This window comes from Pangasianodon hypophthalmus, chromosome 3, assembly GCF_027358585.1.
Source record: "Pangasianodon hypophthalmus isolate fPanHyp1 chromosome 3, fPanHyp1.pri, whole genome shotgun sequence".
NCBI classification, from domain to species: domain Eukaryota; kingdom Metazoa; phylum Chordata; class Actinopteri; order Siluriformes; family Pangasiidae; genus Pangasianodon; species Pangasianodon hypophthalmus.
Window position 1 is genome coordinate 25861787 of NC_069712.1, and position 21685 is coordinate 25883471.

At 38.6% G+C, this 21685-nt stretch overlaps 1 protein-coding gene across 3 annotated transcripts in view; it reads left to right on the forward strand.

Moving 5' to 3' along the window:
• Positions 1 to 21685, forward strand: part of fbxo11a (F-box protein 11a) — a 23689-nt gene continuing 2004 nt past the window's right edge. The window contains exons 1-20 of one of the 3 annotated variants that reach the window (XM_026939497.3): positions 1 to 321; positions 8017 to 8144; positions 9068 to 9149; positions 9255 to 9399; positions 9619 to 9748; positions 9997 to 10080; positions 10287 to 10419; positions 10518 to 10624; positions 10989 to 11100; positions 11188 to 11294; positions 11591 to 11728; positions 14481 to 14698; positions 17453 to 17633; positions 18118 to 18240; positions 19540 to 19625; positions 19768 to 19844; positions 20011 to 20154; positions 21130 to 21240; positions 21320 to 21427; positions 21514 to 21622. In XM_026939497.3, the coding sequence (XP_026795298.1) occupies positions 234 to 321; positions 8017 to 8144; positions 9068 to 9149; positions 9255 to 9399; positions 9619 to 9748; positions 9997 to 10080; positions 10287 to 10419; positions 10518 to 10624; positions 10989 to 11100; positions 11188 to 11294; positions 11591 to 11728; positions 14481 to 14698; positions 17453 to 17633; positions 18118 to 18240; positions 19540 to 19625; positions 19768 to 19844; positions 20011 to 20154; positions 21130 to 21240; positions 21320 to 21427; positions 21514 to 21622 (2411 nt within the window). In that variant the 5' untranslated portion in view covers positions 1 to 233. The remainder of the gene's footprint in view (positions 322 to 8016; positions 8145 to 9067; positions 9150 to 9254; positions 9400 to 9618; positions 9749 to 9996; positions 10081 to 10286; positions 10420 to 10517; positions 10625 to 10988; positions 11101 to 11187; positions 11295 to 11590; positions 11729 to 14480; positions 14699 to 17452; positions 17634 to 18117; positions 18241 to 19539; positions 19626 to 19767; positions 19845 to 20010; positions 20155 to 21129; positions 21241 to 21319; positions 21428 to 21513; positions 21623 to 21685) is intronic. The other 2 variants (XM_026939498.3, XM_026939499.3) reach the window with 2 other exon arrangements.

Below are 21685 nucleotides of genomic sequence, written 5' to 3' on the forward strand. Positions count from 1 at the left end.
GGTCGTTTGTTCCTGTGAGTAAATGGCTCCTCCTGCGAAAGAGGGTCAAAAAAGGAACCTGAACCACAGTGGCGGGTTTGTGAAAGAAAAATAACATTGTGCGTTTTTGGAGGAGGGGAGCACTGATTGCCTAATAGTGCAATGTTTTTTGGGCTTCCGCTTTGTTTTTTGGATTGAGCTCTGTCTTAAATAAGGACGGGTTCTAGTGTTATTTGAATAGTAAACACCCCCAGATGAACTCGGTGAGAGCTGCGAACCGCAGACCCAGGCGAGTGTCGAGGCCGCGCCCGGTGCCGCCGGAAAGAAACAACCAAGAAAGAGGTAGCTGTATGTTTTATTTTCAGGTCAAGCCTATATGGCCAAGCGATATGCACTTCTCTTTGATTAACGACTGCTTTCTTCAGGCGTGATTGGGATTTAAAAGGAGAAGAGGCGGGCGTTTGCTGTAATTCGCAAGCATCAGGAAACACCGTGGCTCTGTATTGGCAGCCGAGGCCAAGCTTTGTTTGGTCTCCTCTAATCCTGTGTGATCTACACCTTTGTTTTATCATATAGTTGCATTTAGAATGAATCCCTTTTGGGTTTTCCCTAAGCGCGAGGGTAAATGTCTATTTTAACAGCAACAGTTACTTGCTTTCCTGAGTTCGTTTGTAGCTAATGGCTCTATTAGCTCAGCATAGCAACTGCAGCCAGGGGGACCTGTGTGGCTACTCTGAGCTAACATGTCACTGATTACCCACACTTCTTACTGCTTTTCAAGTCAGTTTTATGTCATTCATGAACCGACTAACTATCCATCAAAATGTCTCAGTGCTGCCATTTCTGAGCACCTGCGACAGTCTGACACTGGCTTGCCATCTATTTGAAATCAGGGGCGGTTTCAGTGATTTGGAGGCCCTAGGCAAAATATAGGAGTGGGGAATGTATCATTCTGATACATTCAAGTGTTTTAACATCAATATTTAAATTTTCAGCACACGTTATTTAGCATTAATAATTAAAAATATATATAATTTGCATTTTTATGGGGCCCTTGGCTTCTGGGGGCCCAAGGCGGTGGCCTGCCTTTGCCTAGTGTTAAATCCGCCCCTGTCTGAAGTTAAACTCGATGTAGCCTGAGACTTTGGGTTAGTTTTAAGTGTTTTCTCACAGAAAGTAAGGTGTTTTATTTTATAAGGTGATTTATTTGGGTCAGTTGTGCAAGTTGACTAGAAACGGCCAATTATGTTTTATGTGGTCCAAATTGTAAAGCATTCTGTAATGTTAAAATGTGAAAGACATTGCACAGACTGATTTGCAGATGAAAGCACTTCATCTGTTGCTGGTTTTCTGGTCATTTAGTTCGGTAAAAATGTTTTTCACGTCATGGCTGTACACATGTAATAGAAACATTATCTGCTGAGAAACACTGAGGCGTTAATATCATATAAACAATCCATAGTCTTCTCTTGTGGCCCTCATCCAAGACTGTATGTTGGTCTTAAAACAAGAAAAAGTTTCCAGATTGTTGCAGTCAGAGCTACTTTATTGGCTGCACCTCATGGACTCAGCCAGTCACCGACCAGTCCAGTTACTCAAAAGAATGCGTCATTCTGATACAGAGTATTGGTATTAGGTCATGAAGTTGGCATCAACTTGATTCTGATTGACTGATTTTATGCCTTGAACACATGATGAGATCACAACACAGATCACACCCGTAAAAAGTACGGGTAAATCACATCACAGTTCTGACTGATGCTACACATATTTGGCTTGGTTACTATGAACGTGTTAATCAGTACTCAAAACTTGGTATTAATATTGGTATCATATAGGAAAACAAAAAGAGGGATTGGTGCAGTTCAGTCACTCATCTGCACACTAATATTTAGCTGTTATTAAGTTAGCTTTTACATGCATTATTGGCTCTGTCCCAAATGATGATTTATCCTGGTCAGGAGGTGGTGGATCCAGAGCCTACACTGGGAACAATTGAGAGTAGTGGTCTGCGTGGGTCCTGCGTGGTCCTGCTCCTGCTAGGTTCTATCCTGTACCTGCCCGCTCCTGCTTAAAATTCACTCTATATACACCCGGTATCTGCTTAGAATGATTTTCTTCCTGAGCCAACTGCTCCTGCTAAATTTAGATCTCATTTCCAGAATCTTACATTTAAATTTTCCCCTAGAGAAAGAGAGCGAGTACTTGAGTACTTGTGCAAATATACAAGTGTATACAAGATTTTAATTTCGATTTTATTTGTGTAGCGCTTTTAACAATGGACGTTGTCACAAAGCAGCTTTACAGAAATAAATGGATTCAAAAAATATATTGTAAATATGTGAATTTATCCCTAATGAGCAAGCCAGAGACGACGGTGGCAAGGAAAAACTCCCTGAGATGATATGAGGAAGAAACCTTGAGAGGAACCAGGCTCTAATGGGAACCCATCCTCGTCTGGGTGCAACAGATAGTGCAATTATAAATAAATCCCTTCTATTATTGTGTACTATATGGACAAATAGTGCAAATGTGCAACCAGTAAATACATCATAGTTTTCACAAGAAGTCCGGTTGGTTAAAATCTATCCACTGTCCACTGATGGAGTCCTGAGTATGAAGGTGCTCGTGGCAACTGCAGCCCCAAAGCCACCACAGCAATTGCAGTCCCATTACAGTACAGCTCCCCATATGTGATCCCCAAGCCATCTCCAAGCCAAAATTATAAACAAACCAAAAAAAAAAAGATATTTTTTGTTTTATATTTTCTTTTCTATTTTTTGTTTTATATATTTTTCTTATAGATACTATACTATAAGATGAAATTAAAATTTTAACAAGCAATTTAAAACATCCATGCAAGAATAGGATGTCATTCACTGACGACTGACTTGCTTGAGGGTGGCTTCTTAGCACTAAACTGACAGTTTCCAATCCAAGTTCAACATCCTTTGACGACAGCGTACCCGCACTTTGCTTTTTCATTCTTATCGACCACCTGTGTGTGTGTGTGTGTGTGTAATATATATATAATTATACACACACACACACTTTTTTTTTTTATTTATTTATTTATTTATTTATTTATTTTTATTATTAAATAAAAGGCTATTGTCAGACTGCCTGCTACTACCACCTTTAATTCTGAATTTAATCCCGTGCCGTGAGAAATCTGATTGGGTCCGCGGTTCCTGCAGGAGAGCCATGGGAATGCAGACCTCTACTTGAGAGTGAGGTGGGAGTATATGCTACATGGGATGCCAGTCCATTGCAGGGCCCAATGTGCACACATATTGGCATGGTATTAGGAGGTGGGAGGAAACTGGAGAACCCAGAGGAAGCCCACAGAACCAGAGACTGCTTCTGTGTCTGCTTTGATTTGGGCTTCACCAAAGTGTGCAAAGGGCGCTCTTTGGAGTCAATACTATACTATATAGTCAAAAAGATGCAATTTTGTAACCAGAAATTTGTGAGCTTATGAGCAACTTATGAATTCAGACTTATTTGTGAATTCATTGTAGTTTTAACATGAAGTCTTTTTTGTTGAAGTTATCAACTGTTCAGTGATGGTTACTATGCAAAAAATAGTGCAAAACTATCTGTAGGAATTGCACTCATAAGGCTATCGTAACAATTGCAGTTTTAGGCCATCGTAGCAAAACTATTTGTAGCAATTGCAGTCCATCTTTATGGTTTCTATGTGGTACCATCCATAGTAATTTCACTTTAGACTGTCCATATGGGGCCATCCTCAGCAGCAGCAGCGAGTCGTTTTCAGGTGATGTGAACTCCAACCTGAGGTAGGGCATCAGGATGGATCAGCCAGGTCCGGAGAATAAGAACGGGTCGTGATCACTGATATCTCAGGAATAGCATGAGTAGCGAGAGAGAGAGAGAAGCACAGACTGAGGTATGCTCATTGTCATGTAATGGTTAAAGAAATTGTACATTGTGTGCAGTGCAAGCAGGGACTCTGGCAAGACTAGCTATGACAGTATAACTAAAAGGGAGAGCCGGAAGGTAACGCAGGCATGAGGCACCCTGGGACATAAAGCGGCCAGCCAATCCACCGACAACAAACCTGAGTGAACACTTGAGAGTGGCATCCAAACATCCCATTTCACCAAAAAACACTATGCCCATGAGCCCTGAATATCTGCTCCTTTACTGGTGGGAAAAAAAAAATTACAAAAGGCTTGAATAAACAAATATGTTTTCAGCCTAGACTTAAACACTGAGACTGTGTCTGAGTCCCAAACACTAATTGTAAGGCTGTTTCATAACTGCGTCACTCAATTGTTGTCAGTTTGATTTGGGGGCAGATTTTGTTTGTCTGTTTTATGATGAGTTTACTACTAAGTTTTCTTGTTGGAAATACGTCATATCGTCATAATTGAAGTAAGTGCATATACTTGAATTTGTCGTCACACTGTCAGTGAACGAGATGCTCATATTTGCAAAGAGAAACTTGCACACTAGTGCATTAGGTGTACAGACTTTTAGTTAATGTTCAGCATTACACTGCTCTATGCTGGAATTGTAATTTGAATACTTACAGTTTCAAGAGTCTATTTTTCAGTATATCAGTCTATTTTTCAGTATATCATTTTGCAGCATTTACTTATAAATAGAATAGGTGATGTGCAGTGAGGAGTTTATAACAGATTTTTATAACAGGTTTTGTCTGCCTTTAATATTTCAAGTGCTTTTTGCTAATAAATAAGGGATTAGTTATCTCCAATAACTAATATGACAGGGATTCTTATGGCCCATGATACACTAAGAAGAGCCGAGGCAAACACCAACTAAGGATAATCAATACTTGACAGCATTAAGCAGTCACCAGTTGGCTTGGTGTGTTGGAGTCAAGTCAACAGTCAAGGCCTTATGGTTATTTGTTTTGTCCTGTTTTTCCCCTCAGTATTTTAATGAGCATTCCTATGTTGATTCAGATTTTGAGTTTTTCATTTGTGCATCTAATTTGTGCATCTAATTATGAAAATACATTTATATGTATAAAAGTGGTGCATAATGAAAGAAGACAGAATTCTTGATTGTTTTGCAGTTTGTTGGAAGAGTGGGAGAGTGCACTTGACAGAGTTGTAGATCTTGAATATTATTTGCTTGTAACACAGGTGATGTGCAGTGAGGAGTCAGATCAGACTAGTGGCTGATTGCTTTGCCCAAATAAAAGATCCGTCTGAGATAAATTGAAATGGGGAAATTTAAGTTTCAAATTTCTTGATTTTGAAAATCGTCTAATGGAAACAGTTTTGGTTTTATGATTTTGGTTTGTGGTCCTCTTCAGTGAGATTTTGTGTTTAGATTTCGTCTAGGGATGTTGCAGTAGTTGGTCAGTAGTTGTGTGTTTCTAGTGGTTACTGCAGTGAGTAGCAGCAAACAGCATTGTGTTTGCTGAGTATCTCTGCTGTGCTTGGCCTAGCGTGTAGATGAATGATAATCAGAATGATCAGTTCCAAAGGAATGGAACTCCGGCATGCTCAACGTCCAGTGCGTGAAGTCATATGGACTCGTACGATAAACTTATATGAATAATGGTGAGTGCATATGCCCTAACGCATTGGGGCCTCAACTACTGTACTGACTGCGGCGTTATGGCTGTTTTGCTGCAGATGTAACCCTCGCTAGTAGGCATAAGATGGTACAATAAAAGCACGTATCCCGGTACAGACTTCACAAGACAATATTGACACACATAAAATATAAAATTTTAATATATTTATTTTGTAATCGAGCCACTGCAGTATCATTGTACATACATACATGCATTGTATTGTAAGAAAAGTAGATCAGGGTTTATAATATGTGTAATTTTCTGCTATTATAAATGTTATTTTAATCTTTTCAGTGTCAAATGTATTTCATGGCAAAGTTATTGATCTGGAAAAATTGTTTGAATTGTTAACATCCTACTGCTGTCTGACATTCACCTGAAATGCAGAAGCATGTCCCGTTTACCAGTTGTGCAGCTCAGGAAAACAATCGTGATTTTATTTTGTATATTTCCTCATCCCTCTGAAATTAATTTCTGGTTACACCACTCCCAAAATAACACATGGCTTGCTTTGGAATCATTTTTTCTTCTTCTAAAAAAAAAAAAAAACAATTTCTTGCACAGTCCTTTTAAAGTTCTAATAATAATAATTATCTGGTGCCGATGTGCCAGAAGATTAAGTATTTCTTTATTTGTTAAGGAAAGTATTTTTTATTTTTTTGCACTGATATATACACCATTCAGTCATAGTATTATGACTGTCAGAGTATTATTCTTATATATCGCAAAGCTTTTCTCACAATATCATGACTTTTTCCTTGAAATAATATGACTTTATTCTCGTAATATCATAGGGGTGTGAATATGCATCATGATACAATGCATCACGATACAAAAATTAGATGATCGAGGGAATGTGTGATTCACATCTTAGGAATCAGCGTTCTATGAATTATGCATGTAATGCAGATGCACTGTTTGAACACCAGAGGTCCCAAGCGACACAACCCATAGACATAAAATATATATATAGAGAGCACCCTGGGCCCACAGCTCCAGATCAAAATGACTGACAGTTATATGGTTACAAAACCACACTGTAACAGTTATAAGAGCTCTTCAGTAGCTTTCAAACAACAACAACCCCAAGCCCCTGCACTCTTCAGTGCCAAAGAAAGAGGTCGACTTTGGAGCTCTATTTCCAGGTAAAATGACGCCTTGGGCGCTGCTATGGAGTTCATTGTGTCCTTTTTATTTACTGACCTTGCACAATTGCTGAGTTTTCAGCTGTTTACACATTTGCAAACTCTGGATGAAGACATGTGCCAAGTGAAATCCTTTATAGTTACAGACCAGTTTCTGTCTGTAGAGGTGTGTTTTTGCAAAATGTACAATGGCACATTATCCATGGCATGAAATGATCCCGTCATGTAGGGTCTGACTAATATGAAAATTAGTTTAATGCATTTCAGAATCAATTACTGAATGCCACCTCTATAATGAAAGTTTGGAAAGACTGTACAAAAGAAGACCTTCCTGAGAACCATCCACGAAATGCAACACCTGAACTTCAGCAAGTGTCTTAGGAGCATGTTTAATATATACCACTGTGAATCACCCTGGCAAGCCTGTGATTTAGGGGGAGTTTTCAGATGCATATGCCATCATGCTAAACCTTAGAGATATAACTTAAGAGACTACAGATCAGGTAATCAAAATATACACACTGGAAACAACCAAGCATGAGTATTTATTCTGAACTCTGTCATTTACCTACCTAGGGGACGAAGGAAATTCTCACTGTAAAGCGTACACTGAGAGATCAGGGTGATGAGAATCCTTTCCCCTTTAAAAAGGGCTTCTATTTTTGCTAGCTAGCTAATGTTAATCTGTTAGCTTGTTTTGTAGGCCCTGTTCTTTGCATGTGATATGTACAGTTGCACCTTAGCATCAGTGATCAGGTTGGCAGTGCACTAACAGGATCAGAGGCGGATTACAAGTTCGAGTTGTGAATTTTTTTTTTTGTCCACATTCCAAGCTGCATATTACCATACTGAAGCATGGTGCATGTCAGTACAGCAATTGTCATTAGTCACACTGTTTAGTGCATAGCATGTGGTTTGGGATGCACCCTTGAATAGTTCTTGAGTGTGTATTGACTTGCAGATATCATGTTAATGTTGATGCATTTAAAAAAGTGGCCCTTAATATATAGTTACTAGAAAGCTGTAAATGCAGGCCTGTCAAGCAAATTTGCAAAAAAAAAAAAAAAAAAATTGTGAAAAATATCCTGCTAAGTAAACACAATTATTAATTGATGAATTATGAAAATGATTATCTCATTATCTCATCCCCCCCCCACACGCGCACACACACACACACACACAATGCATACACAATGCATACACAATGCATACTTGATGTACGTAATCGTTTCATTTCTGATCTTTGTAAATGTACATCAGGTTACAAGCTTAAACTCTATTGTAATTGACTTGCTTTTTTTCTTAAATTATTCATAGATGAGGAGGGTGCTGGAGACATGGTTGCTGACGAATCTGGTCCAGGAGCTCAGAATAGTCCATATCAACTTCGGAGAAAGTCTCTTTTACCCAAAAGAACTGTATATCCAGCCAAGACTAATATGGAGGCAAGTAATGCCATGGTTATATCAGCACAAGACTGATACCTAAATTGGTGGTTTAAGCAAACTTAAAGTGCAATTATTTTCAATTATTGCCTGTCAGGACAAATATAAAGAAAGAAAATCATTAGCTTAAAATTCCCTTAAAGTTTGAATAACTTTTACAAATGAAGGCAAAAAGTTATGACTCTTGCTATAAAACTGCATCTTGAAAATGTAAACTGAGTACTAATTAAACACTCGAATGTGGATATTTTGTCATCACATATTAAAATAGTGTTCAAGCTGTGAAATTGGCTCGGACAGCCCTAGTATACAGTAAAGCCCGCGTAACTTCCTCACTGATCAGCCTATGCTTAAATAGGTCCATACAGCAGACATTTTGCTAGGTATGTAGCCTATAGCCAAGATGTTTGAGTCACATGTTACAGTTGGCTATCAGCTCTTCTTAAGCAATCAAGAAAAGAAATACATAAAATTAGGTAAATATATTAATCTTAATATATAGGTTTTGTAAGTATACCACCATTCTGTGTATAGATGTACCTCTTGACTGGGATCAGTAAGGCAGCCAAGCAGCCAGTCAGCCAGTGAACAAAAGTGCCTTTTCTAGGTTGGCCTACTTGGCAGTCTGGCAGAAGTGGGGGGGAAAAAAAAGCACAATTTGTACTTTAGGTCTCTGTCAACATTTTAACCGTAGACTGTTCATGTTAATGCTTTATTCACAAAATATTAGATAATAGACTATATGTTAAATAACTTTGTTAGATGAATTGTGCTAATTGACTGGCCAGTTGGAATGATGACATCTGCATAATTGATTAATGAATTTTGTAACTGTAAAAATCCATGTCTACGTGTCTTATATGCTTACCCAGTGTAGAAGTTTGTGTGTAATAATTTTTTTTTTGTTTTGTTTCCTTGGATAGGGTGATTCCACATCAGCAACAGAAAACTTTGGTCATCGGGCCAAGCGTGCTAGGGTGTCAGGGAAATTACAAGACATAACAGGTAAAGAATATCTGTATTACATCAGTGCTCTAAAAGAACCTTTATTCTCTTAGTGTTTATTGTTTACATGATCTGTGGGCATTTAATGATTTATAACCACCCCAGCTGCTCCAGCAGAGCAGTACCTGCAAGTGAAGCTTCCAGATGAGGTGGTACTGAAGATCTTCTCCTATCTGCTGGAGCAAGATCTGTGTCGGGCTGCTTGCGTGTGCAAACGCTTTAGTGAACTGGCCAATGACCCCATTCTGTGGTGAGATTGCTTTCAAGTTTGGATTCTAAGCACAGCAGTTGTGTTTGCTAAAGTAGACTGAGAGCATGTAAATAGATTAGTCAGAAATTAACTTTGATAGTTATGTTTCCTTAGAGTGTTTGTTTTACCCCGTAATCAAATCTCTTTTTTGGGTAACGAGCAAATTTATTAAATAGTAACCAAACTAAAATGGTGCTTTTTAAAATGATTTATTGACAGGAAGCGACTCTATATAGAGGTTTTTGAATACGCCCGTCCCATGATGCACCCAGACTCAGGAAAATTTTACCAAATTAACCCAGAGGAGTATGAGCAGCCCAATCCATGGAAGGAGAGCTTTCAGCAGCTGGTAATGTTTGTTTGTTTGTTTGTTTGTTTTTTGTTTATTTTTTAATCTGTAATTGTTCTTTTTTTTAATCACTGAAAAGAAAACCTTTTCTGCAAATTCAATTAATTTAGATGCCACTCAGGAAAGCTCCATAATATAGTGTTATTTAGTCTTAAAGGGGTCATGAAAGTGAACCCTTAATGTTTGCCAGTTAATATTTCTGAGTCAGACAGTGACTGAAGTCTGTGATATTTGCATTTTTTCTTCAGTATAAGGGAGCACATGTGAAGCCAGGCTTTGCAGAACACTTTTACAGTAACCCTGCCAGATATAAAGGGAGGGAGAATATGCTGGTAAGTATTTATAATGGAGATGTCCTGTACTCTGAGTTCTATTCATATTTTCAGGCCTCTGCTTAAAACACCTGTTCTCTCTCTCTCTCTCTCTCTCTCTCTCTCTCTCTCTCTCTCTCTGTTTCACTCTCTCTGTCTTTGTCACTCTTTCTGCGTGCTCGTGTGTCTCTTTTTCCTATTCTCCCACTCTCTCTTTCTCTGCCTAGTATTACGACACTATTGAGGATGCATTAGGCGGGGTACAGGAGGCTCACTTTGATGGGCTTATATTTGTCCACTCAGGGATTTACACAGATGAGTGGATCTATATTGAGTCGCCAATCACAATGATTGGTGCAGGTATGTATGTCCCGATATGTTAGACTCAGGGAAATTTATGCCAACTTTACCCCATCTGGTTAAAGTGGTATTTTTTTTTTTTTCCCCTTCTACCACAGCAGCAGGGAAAGTTGCAGATAAAGTTGTCATTGAGAACACTAGAGATTCAACATTTGTGTTCATGGAGGGGTCAGAAGATGCATATGTCGGCTATATGACAATAAAGGTAAGAATTCCTTTGTAATGTGTGTAGTAACTACTGGCAGAATATCGGAAGCACCATGATAGATAAGAAATAAAGCACAGTGGGACTTGCTGTTATAGGAGCATGATCAATAATTGGGTGTGATGGTTATTTTGTAGTAACAGCATGTTTTATTCTTTTTTTTATTTATTGAGCAAAAAATTAAGAAACTATAAGTCCTCTATTCTGAAAACTTTCACATTATTATAAAACTGTGTCATGCTGTTATACAAAAATAATCAACACCTTCTGAGCAGTCAAATTTGAGAATTCAACAGTGCTTTGGTATAGGACAAGTATAAAGTAAGGGCTTAATGTTGCTAGACTTGATTGCTTTTTCTTGCAGTTCAACCCTGATGATAAGTCAGCCCAGCATCACAATGCGCATCACTGTTTAGAGATCACAGTTAACTGCAGCCCCATCATTGACCACTGCATCATACGTAGCACATGCACAGGTGAACCCAGATCTTTAATTAGTTTATTAGCTGTGCTTTCTGTTTGTGGTATATTGTGTGGCACTAAAACTGCCATCTCATCTACAGTGGGTTCAGCAGTATGTGTGAGTGGCCAAGGGGCGTGTCCCACTATCAAACACTGTAACATCAGCGACTGTGAGAATGTAGGCCTCTACATCACTGACCATGCACAGGTTAACAAAGCCTATGACTTTGCATTCTAAACTTTCTATAATTAATGACTCAACATGTATGTTTATTTTATTTATTTATTTATTTTGATAAATCATTTTAATGATGTGTCAGATTTATAGGTGATATTGGGTGATACATGAGTCAGAAGCATTGCAGATGAACTTGTATTTTTTCTGTTGTCATTGTTTATATATTGACACTCAAATGTATTATATGGAAGATAAGAATGATTCTTCTATATAAGGCATATTATTAACTGTAGCCATTAACATGTTACCTTTCACTCCTGTTTCAGGGCATTTTTGAAGATAATGAGATATCCAATAATGCTCTAGCTGGGATCTGGGTTAAGAACCATGGAAATCCCATAATTAGAAGGAATCACATCCACCATGGTAGAGATGTGGGAGTCTTTACTTTTGACCATGGCATGGTAACTACAACTTCTATCTGTTCGTCAATACTGAACTAAAATATTCTAATTCTCTCAACTTTGGGTTTGAGCAAGATATTTGGTTAGTTACTGCCACATACACTGTGTTGTTTCTTGGCGTTAATTCCTGATGGCATAAACCCACTCCTCACATTCTATAAGAGACTTAAGAGAGTTACAAATCCCAAATGATTTGTGCTCCCTACATACTTGCAGTACATAGGGTAAAACATAATAGCTTCTATACCATGTAGTGCACTATATGATCAATAAGAAATATTTGCTTTGTATCCTGGCTTGGTAGCTCTCTCCCCTGAAGTTTACCTAATAACACATTTACAGTTAATTTCCATTGCATTTCACAAATGTTCGTCTTGGTCAGGGCCTAAGCCAAAGTGAAAGATGTGATAGTAATTTACTAACAAGAGTGCTGCCTTTTAGTAGACTTTCTTTCAGAATATGGAACTTGTGTAGCTGCTCTGTTTTTATAGATAGCTAATGCACAATAAATCATATCTGCTCTGTATTATCATCATCATATCTGCTCTACAGTTTACTTATGAAGCTGTTTTTTTCACCTTGGAGAGAAGTAAAACTGTAGTATAATGTGTCTGTAATGAGGGCTTTCAAAAACCGGTCCGTCAGTACCGTTGCAGAGACAGTGATCTCTTAAAGCTTGCATGTATCAGTATTGATCGGTCTGATAAAATACTGTAATGAAACCGTGTTTTCATGGACCTTGCTTTGTGCAAAGGGGCATTGTCATGCTGGAACTTGTTTGGGATGGCCCACTTAGTTCCAGTGAAGGGGGAAAAACATCCTATACAATTGTGTTGAAACTTGGCCATATAGTGTAACTAAGCTACTTTATTAATGACAAACAGCTCATACAGTGCTTTGCAAAAGTATTCATACCCACTGAACTTTTCCACATTTTGTCATGTTACAACCACAAACAAAAATGTATTTTATTGGGATTTTATGTGATAGACCAACACAAAGTGGCACATAATTGTGAAGTGGAAGGAAAATAATAAATGGTGTCCAAAAGTTTTTACAAATAAATATCTGAAAAGTGTGGCGTGCATTTGTATTCAGCCCCCCTGAGTCAATACTTTGTAGAACCACCTTTCACTGCAATTACAGCTGCAAGTCTTTTGGGGTATGTCTCTACCAGCTTTGCACATCTAGAGAGGGAAATTTTTGCCCATTCTTCTTTGCAAAATAGCTCAAGCTCAGTCAGATTGGATGGAGATCGTCTGTGAACAGCAATTTTCAAGTCTCGCCACAGATTCTCAGTTGGATTTAGATCTGGACTTTGACTGGGCATTCTAACACATGAATATGCTTTGATCTAAACCATTCCATTGTAGCTCTGGCTGTATGTTTGTATGTGACCCTCCGCCCCAGTCTCAAGTCTTTTGCAGACTTTAACAGGTTTTCATCTAAGATTGCCCTGTATTTGGCTTCATCCATCTTCCTATCAACTATGACCAGCTTCCCTGTGCCTGCTGAAGAAAAGCATCCCCACAACACTATGCTGCCACCACCATGTTTCACGGTGGGGATGGTGTGTTCAGGGTGATGTGCGGTGTTAGGTTTCCGTCACACATAGCATTTTGCATTCAGGCCAAAAAGTTCAATTTTGGTCTCATCTGTCCAGAGCACCTTCTTCCACATGTTTGCTGTGTCCCCCACATGGCTTGTCGCAAACTGCAAACGGGACTTCTTATGGCTTTCTTTCAACAATGGCTTTCTTCTTGCCACTCTTCCATAAAGGCCGGATTTGTGGAGTGCACAACTAATAGTTGCCCTGTGGACAGATTCTCCCACCTGAGCTGTGGATCTCTGCAGCTCCCCCAGAGTTACCATGGGCCTCTTGGCTGCTTCTCTGATTAATGCTCTCCTTGCCCGGCCTGTCAGTTTAGGTGGACGGCCATGTCTTGGTAGGTTTGCAGTTGTGCCATACTCTTTCCATTTTCGGATGATGGATTGTACAGTGCTCCGTGAGATGTTCAAGGCTTGGGATATTGTTTTATAACCTAACCCTGCTTTAAACTTCTCCACAACTTTATCCCTGACCTGTCTGGTGTGTTCCTTGGTCTTCATGATGCTGTTTGTTCACTAATGTTCTCTAACAAACCTCTGAGGGCTTCACAGAACAGCTGTATTTATACTGAGATTAAATTACACACAGGTAGACTCTATTTACTAATTAGGTGACTTCTGATTGGCAATTGGTTTCACTGGATTTTAGTTAGGGGTATCAGAGTAAAGGGGGCTGAATACAAATATACGTCACACTTTTCAGATATTTATTTGTAAAAAAAATTTGGACACCATTTATCATTTTCCTTCCACTTCACAATTATGTGCCACTTTGTGTTGGTCTATCACATAAAATCCCAATAAAATACATTTTCGTTTGTGTTTGTAACGTGACAAAATGTGGAAAAGTTCAGTGGGAATGAATACTTTCGCAAGGCACTGTACATTATACTACATGAGAGTTTCTTTTTTGTAGAAAATGTGACCTTTTTTAACTGGTTAAATCTTCTTGATTATTGGTGTTTGGGTAAATTTTTCTGTTAAAAATCATGAAAAAATTGAGTCTAATGGTACTTTACAATAAGGAAATTCGGATTACTCCACTCCTCTCTTTTCCCACACAAAAATGTCCTTGTAACCATGGGTCTTAGTTTTAGGATAAATGAAGTGTTCTTTGGTTTTTGTCTCCTGCCTTCCCCTTCAGGGCTACTTTGAAAGCTGCAACATTCATAGAAACCGGATAGCAGGATTTGAAGTGAAGGCATATGCCAACCCCACAGTAGTGCGCTGTGAAATCCACCATGGACAGACTGGGGGCATATATGTACATGAAAAGGGCAGAGGGCAGTTCATTGAGAACAAGATCTATGCAAACAACTTTGCTGGTGTATGGATTACCTCAAATAGTGACCCTACAATTAGGTAAGTCTGACAGTTTTATAGGACATTTTACATTCACATGCACTTAGCATCCAAAAATGTGTAGGGCCCTATGGAAACAGTTTTATTTAAAATTGTTCCTGTTTCCTATTTATCTCTATAACATCAAAGATTATGATACTCATTCAAAAGATATAGCTTACTAAATGAAACTACATCTTTAATACAACAAGAATTAAAACACATATTGTGGCCTGCTGGTTCTACGGTCCCCACTTCAACCCTGAGCTTGAGTTACTGTTTGCATGGTGTTTTGAATGTTCCCCCTGTGTTTTTTTTTTTTGTTTTTGTTTTTTTTTTTTTTGTTTTTGTTTTTTTTTTGTCGGGTTCCTCTGGGTTCCCTTCTTCTCTCCCAATTCCTACAAACATGCCAGTATATGTGGCCCTAGTTGTGAATGTGAGTGTGTGTAAATGGGACTCTGAAGGACTGGTGTTCCATGGTGAATTCCAGCCTTGCACCCAGTGTTTCAAAGATCAGTGCTCTCGATCAGTGACTGTACAGTATATATGAGTGGACAACATAGTGCTATTTATTCCCATTGGGCTTCATTTATCAATTTTGTAAAGTTGCGTGTAAAATCTTATGGAAGCCAGGAACAGTCGAGGTTTACATTAATGTTCCTATGCGTAAAATCGCGGACGCACTCAGGAGCATGAATAGGATATGAGCGTTTTTCCGAATTTAAAGGATTTTCATTAATACCAAATGCTCATACCAACAATTTACAAATCAATCTGTTTGCATCCATTTATCCTTGTTAAATGAGGCTCATTGTTAGGTTTTCGAAGCCTTTTTTGGTCAAAATGAAAGTCACCACTTTTGGCTCCAGTTTTGAACTTGGCAGCAGATCCTTTAAGTCCTGTACGTTGCAAGGTGGGGCCTCCATAGATTGGACATGTTTATCTAGCACATAGATTGTGTGGAAATCTGGGGAATTAACTCTGTCATGTTTCTCACATCATTCCTGAACAATTTTCGCAGTGTGGCAGGGTGATTTATCCTGCAGAATAAGGCCACTGCCATTATGGAATACTGTTGCCATGAAGGGGTGTACTTGATCAGTGTTTAGGTAGCTGGTACGTGTCAGAGTAACATCCCCATGAATGCCAGGACCCAAGGTTTGAGAAACGTGATTCGTCAGACCCAGTCACCTTCTTCCATTGCGCCATTGATGCTCAGGTGCCCATTGTAGGCACTTTCGGTGGTAGACAGGGGTTAGCATGGGCACTCTGACAGGTCTGCGGCTACGCAGCCCCATACACAGCAAGCTGCGATGCACTGTGTGTTCTGACATTTTGCTATCACAGCCAGCATTAACTTTGTCAGCAGTTTGTGCTATAGTAGCTTTTCTGTGGGATCGGACCAGACGGGCTAACCTTCAATGAGCCCGCATCAGTGAGCCTTGGGTGCCAGTTCACCAGTTGTCGTTCCTTGAACCACTTTTGGTAGGTACTAACCACTGCATACTGGGAACACCCCACAAGACCTGCCGTTTTGGAGATGCTCCAACCCAGTCATCTAGCCATCACAATTTGGCCCTTGTCAAAGTCGCTCAGATCCTTATGCTTTCCCATTTTTTCATGCTTCAAACACATCAACTTCGGGAACTGATTGTTCTTGCTGCCTAATCTATCCCACCCCTTGACAGGTACCATTGTAACGAGATAATCAGTGTTATTCACTTCACCTGTGGGTGGATTTAATGTTATAGCTGACCGGTGTAAGTAACTAATGTAATGTACCAAGTGAAAATATACTGGTAAACAGCAGTCAGCGTTTACACTCAACACAACCTGTTTTGAGAGGGGAGAGAATTGCTGCTCTCCATGATTTAGGGCTCTTTTATGCTCCGCTTATGGCTGATGGGTATGTTTAAGTACGTTTAAAAAGGAGTGAGTGGCTAACCTTACCAAGCTACGTCGTGGTTTATAAAGTCATACAGTCAATATTAAATTTTGAAATTAAGCTAGTGTTAGCTGCCTTGGTTAATGCCATCACTTCGTTCAATCACTTGGTTTACTAGATATCAGTACAGTGAGCTAGGTTAGACATCAGATGAGCAACCTACCCGAAAAACTAGAAAGTACTCCCCAGTGAGGGTCTGTTAGAGGCATTTACAGCAGCTAAGACATGATTTTGCTACAGAGCTATCAAGAGCTTTATGTGCAAGTTGAAAAGTGTGTGCGCATTCATGAGACTTTACTGTCACGTGCACAACTGTCAATCACATCATCCACAGCATTTTATTTATCATCAAATAGCTTTATTTATCATCAGAAAGGCTTTTATCATACAAAAAATAATGGGAGCAATATCAGGGTCAACTGAACTTGACAGTAGTCAAGAACACTTCCCTTAAATAATTTGTGGAAACTAAGTTAAAGTGGAAACTTGGTTTGTCTCATTCATTAACATGGGAATTGGTTGGGTAAAGAATTAGTACTGGAGCCAGCCACTAGGGGGGCTCAGACATTTTGGCTTCACTTTTTCCACCCGTGTTACGATGTCCACCCATACACACCATCATTGCTCAAGATCCACAGCAACCCTGACCAGGATAAAGTGGTTACTGAAGATGAACGAATGACAAATAGATATTACTTACTAGTGTGTACTTAAACACATCACATGTTTCCTAATACAATAAATATTATGCATATCAAAATCAACCATGTTGTCAATGTTCAGCATCAAAATGTCATGTTTATTTTTAATTTCCTCATGTGAAATTGCAGGGGTAATGCGATCTTTAATGGCAACCAAGGTGGTGTTTACATATTTGGTGATGGCCGGGGTCTTATTGAAGGAAACGACATATATGGGAATGCCTTGGCAGGGATTCAGATCCGGACCAACAGCTGTCCTATTGTCCGGCATAACAAGATCCATGACGGCCAACACGGGGGCATATATGTGGTGAGAAAATGGGGTTAACAGTATCGTAAATTGCTGTGTGATAAATCTTTTATACATATATATATATATATATATATATATATATATATATATATATATATATATATATATATATATACCACAATGGATTAACACACACATACACACAGTTAGGTCCGGAAGTATTTGGACAATGACAGAGTTTTTGTGATTCAATGAAAATGGACGTTCTTTGCTTAAAATGGCTGTAATTCCTAAATGGTAAATGCCATAGTTTTGTAGAACCTCTTAAAATAAAGCTGAAAGTCTACACTTCGATCACATCTTGATTGTTTTATTTCAAATCCATTGTGATGGTGTATAAAGGCAAAATCACTAAAACTCCATCATTATCCAAATACTTCCGGGCCTAACTGTATATATAAAATCAAGTTCTACTTAGCAGTATTAATCAAATGCGTGATCCAGATGCCATTTGCCTGAATCCTGTGTGTGAGTCTTGCAGCATGAGAAAGGCCAAGGTGTGATTGAGGAGAATGAAGTCTACAGCAACACATTGGCTGGAGTGTGGGTAACCACAGGAAGCATGCCTGTACTGCGCAGGAATAGAATACACAGTGGAAAACAGGTACAATTTACCTCCTCTTCCACCTTGTAATTCTGATAACATGTTCTTTTTGCAGTAGAAACAGCCATGCGTTATCAAATCAGCATTTGAGAGAAACTAATTTAATTGTAATGTCTCTGTTTATCTGAGCTCTGCCTGTCTATCTGTTATGCAGTCGATCTTCAGTCATACCTAATACAACACTGCCATACCTAATGCACTAATCACGACAGGTTGAGTCATGTTGATCCTGTCTCGGTGACATCAAGTTTTATTTGTAGTGTTTAGCCAGCTTGCCAAAAATATTTCTGAATAACATATTTTACTTTTAATTTGTAATATTTGAATAATACTATCTGCTTTACTGTTATAAACAGTATTACTGTTCTACTCTGCACTGAATATTTTGGAAAAGTGCCAACTTTTTTTGCCCTGCATAGGACTAGACTTCTTAAGTGAAACTTATTAGACAACTTCAACTTTTCTCATTAAAGAGCCACTACAGAAAATACACCCAACCCATCTTAAACTGTATTTACTCTTTTAAACGTATCTCCAGAAATGTAGATATCTTTATTTCTTGTGCAGATTAAGCTGTTTGTTTCACTATGCATGACTCATTCATTATTTCACAATTACACAACAACTTCCACTACATCTTCCATTCACAACATTTTCTATTCAGTGGTACAGAGTACAGTGCTTTATTTTTGTACTTTCTGACCATGAGTAAGTAAATCAACTCCTAGGGAAATTAATGGACTCTCTCTTATTTTGTCTGTCAAGTGTTTTGACCTCTAGAAATTTCCCAAATACATACCTATAGTTTACTGGCAAATAAATAACCCCCTCATCAGTGTTTACGTCAAGGAATGCAGTATCTGGTGATTTAGACAGTGTTCGAACACAGGCATGACAATTGGAAAATAGGCTACTGGAGCTGCTCTTTAAAGGAAATAACTTATAGAAGGAATTAAGTGTTTATAACATTCAGCTTATAGTTCTTTTCAGTTGTCTCTTCTGGTTAGCTAGAGGGGAACACCACCAACAATAAACAGTAGTTTACAATTATAGTTAATTTTCTGCAAATTCTGACGATGCAAACTAAGTCCCAAAATTTCCATGTTCAGAATTCCTTTTAAATTACAAACCACATTCTACATATTAGAAATCAGCGACAACACTTACAATCCCAAATAATGTTTAATCCTTACAGACTGAATGCTGTAATTACAAAACCTGCACTACATTTTCAGTCTTACTAATAGTGGCTTATTGGAGCCTACAGCTGAGATTTCTCTTTCCTCATTGTGTTCACAGGTTGGTGTTTATTTTTATGATAATGGGCATGGAGTGCTGGAAGACAATGATATCTACAACCACATGTATTCAGGAGTTCAGATCAGGTCAGTTCTCATGCACAGAGTAGAAATGAGTAGAGACACTATTATATAGAACTGTTCTGTTTGCAATTTTGGCCCTGCCTTTAATACCAGTTGATATGCATTTAAATAATTGCCTGGGTTATTGTCTTATTTCAACGTACAGGACTGGAAGCAACCCAAAAATAAGACGAAACAAGATCTGGGGTGGACAAAATGGCGGCATCCTTGTTTACAACTCTGGTAAAATTTCTGCTCTCCTTTAGAATCTTTGTAATTTGGCATGATGTTGAAAAAAGGCATGTTTCTGCTGCAAGTGACAGTCATTGCAGCTCTAGTCATTCTAGTGAGGTTGATGGAAAGTATTTATGATCAATTGACTTAGTGGTACATTTTGATGTGTTTTCAGGTTTGGGTTTAATAGAAGACAATGAGATCTTTGACAATGCCATGGCAGGGGTTTGGATCAAGACAGACAGCAACCCAACACTTCGTAGGAATAAGATCCATGATGGGAGAGATGGAGGAATTTGCATATTTAATGGAGGACGAGGTTAGTGCTCTAGAGTCAGCTTGAAATATAGACTGGATTTTGCAGAAGTTTATAAAATAAAACAAGTAAAAGTAATATTAAAAATGGCACCTTTTACAGAGTAAAGCTGTAAATTTACATTTACAGAATTTAACATATATCTTACCCATACTGACTTACAGAAGTGCTCTGTAGTCTCCATCAAAGTAATAATTGCATTTTGAATTTTAAAAACTTCTCATGTACTCTTCAAACCTACTGAAAGGTCTGCTCTGCATACCAGTCTTCTGGATTTTCTAGATTAGTAAATACTTTTGAATGTAGGGTCAGAGTTTTTGATTTGAGACTCAGCACATGACAGCAGTCATGACCAAGGCAGAAAGTTTTAAGAGACAGAGCTCATCAGTCTGTTTGACATCACTGTGCATGTAAACGCTAAACATTTTACAGTTTGACTTGAAAGCCTGACAGACAGGAATGATTTGGCTCTGACGTGCCATCTAGTGAATGTCATTTTTAAAGCTTCCGGATGTAGTAGATAAGAGATGCAGCGATTGTGAACAATGCTGCTTGCGTGGTCACGAGCCAAGTATAAACCAGGCTCCTCTGGTTTGCGTCGGTCCGTATCACACCACCCTGGTGTGGATTATTTTCCTATAAGACCAAAACACTTCCCACTAGACTGGTAAGTCAATACAAGGAATATTCCTTTGTTTATTTAATCATTTGTGTTACACATACATGTTACTAACACCCTGTCCTAGGGCAGTAATAGTTTCTATAACATGATACACAATTTTATTATTCCAACTGGATTATTTTAATGGTTTAGAATTGTGTTCAACGTTACTTTAAAGCTAGCAGTAGTAATATGAGTTTCACGATTTTGATTGACAGTTACATTTCTACACTAGTAGTTCTACACTACAGTCTGTTGAATTAAGCCTGGAGCAGTTCTTCATAAGATTGTGTTTATTTGTTGTGTCTCTGCTTCAGGGTTGCTGGAGGAGAATGACATCTTTAGGAACGCCCAGGCAGGGGTCCTCATCAGTACCAACAGTCACCCTGTACTGAGAAAAAACAGGATATTTGATGGCTTTGCTGCAGGTGTGGAGAAAATGTACTTAGAATCCTTATTAATGTTAAAAATGTGCCTTTTGTCTAATCATTTCAATGTGTAAAACAGGTATTGAGATTACAAACCATGCAACTGCAACTTTAGAAGGAAATCAGATTTTTAACAACCGCTTTGGTGGGTTGTTTCTTGCATCTGGTGTCAACGTGACAATGAAAGGTGAGGAAATGTTGAGGATAGTCATGAGTGGACCTGCTTGCTGTTTATGTAAGCCTTTTAAAATAAATAATCATCCTTAAACACAGATAATAAGATAATGAACAATCAAGACGCCATCGAAAAAGCTGTGAGCCGAGGACAATGCCTGTATAAGATTTCCAGTTACACCAGCTATCCAATGCATGATTTTTACAGGTAACACCATTCCTCAGGCTTAGCTGCTACTGGACAATAAGTAATAAGTTGTTTAGAAATTTT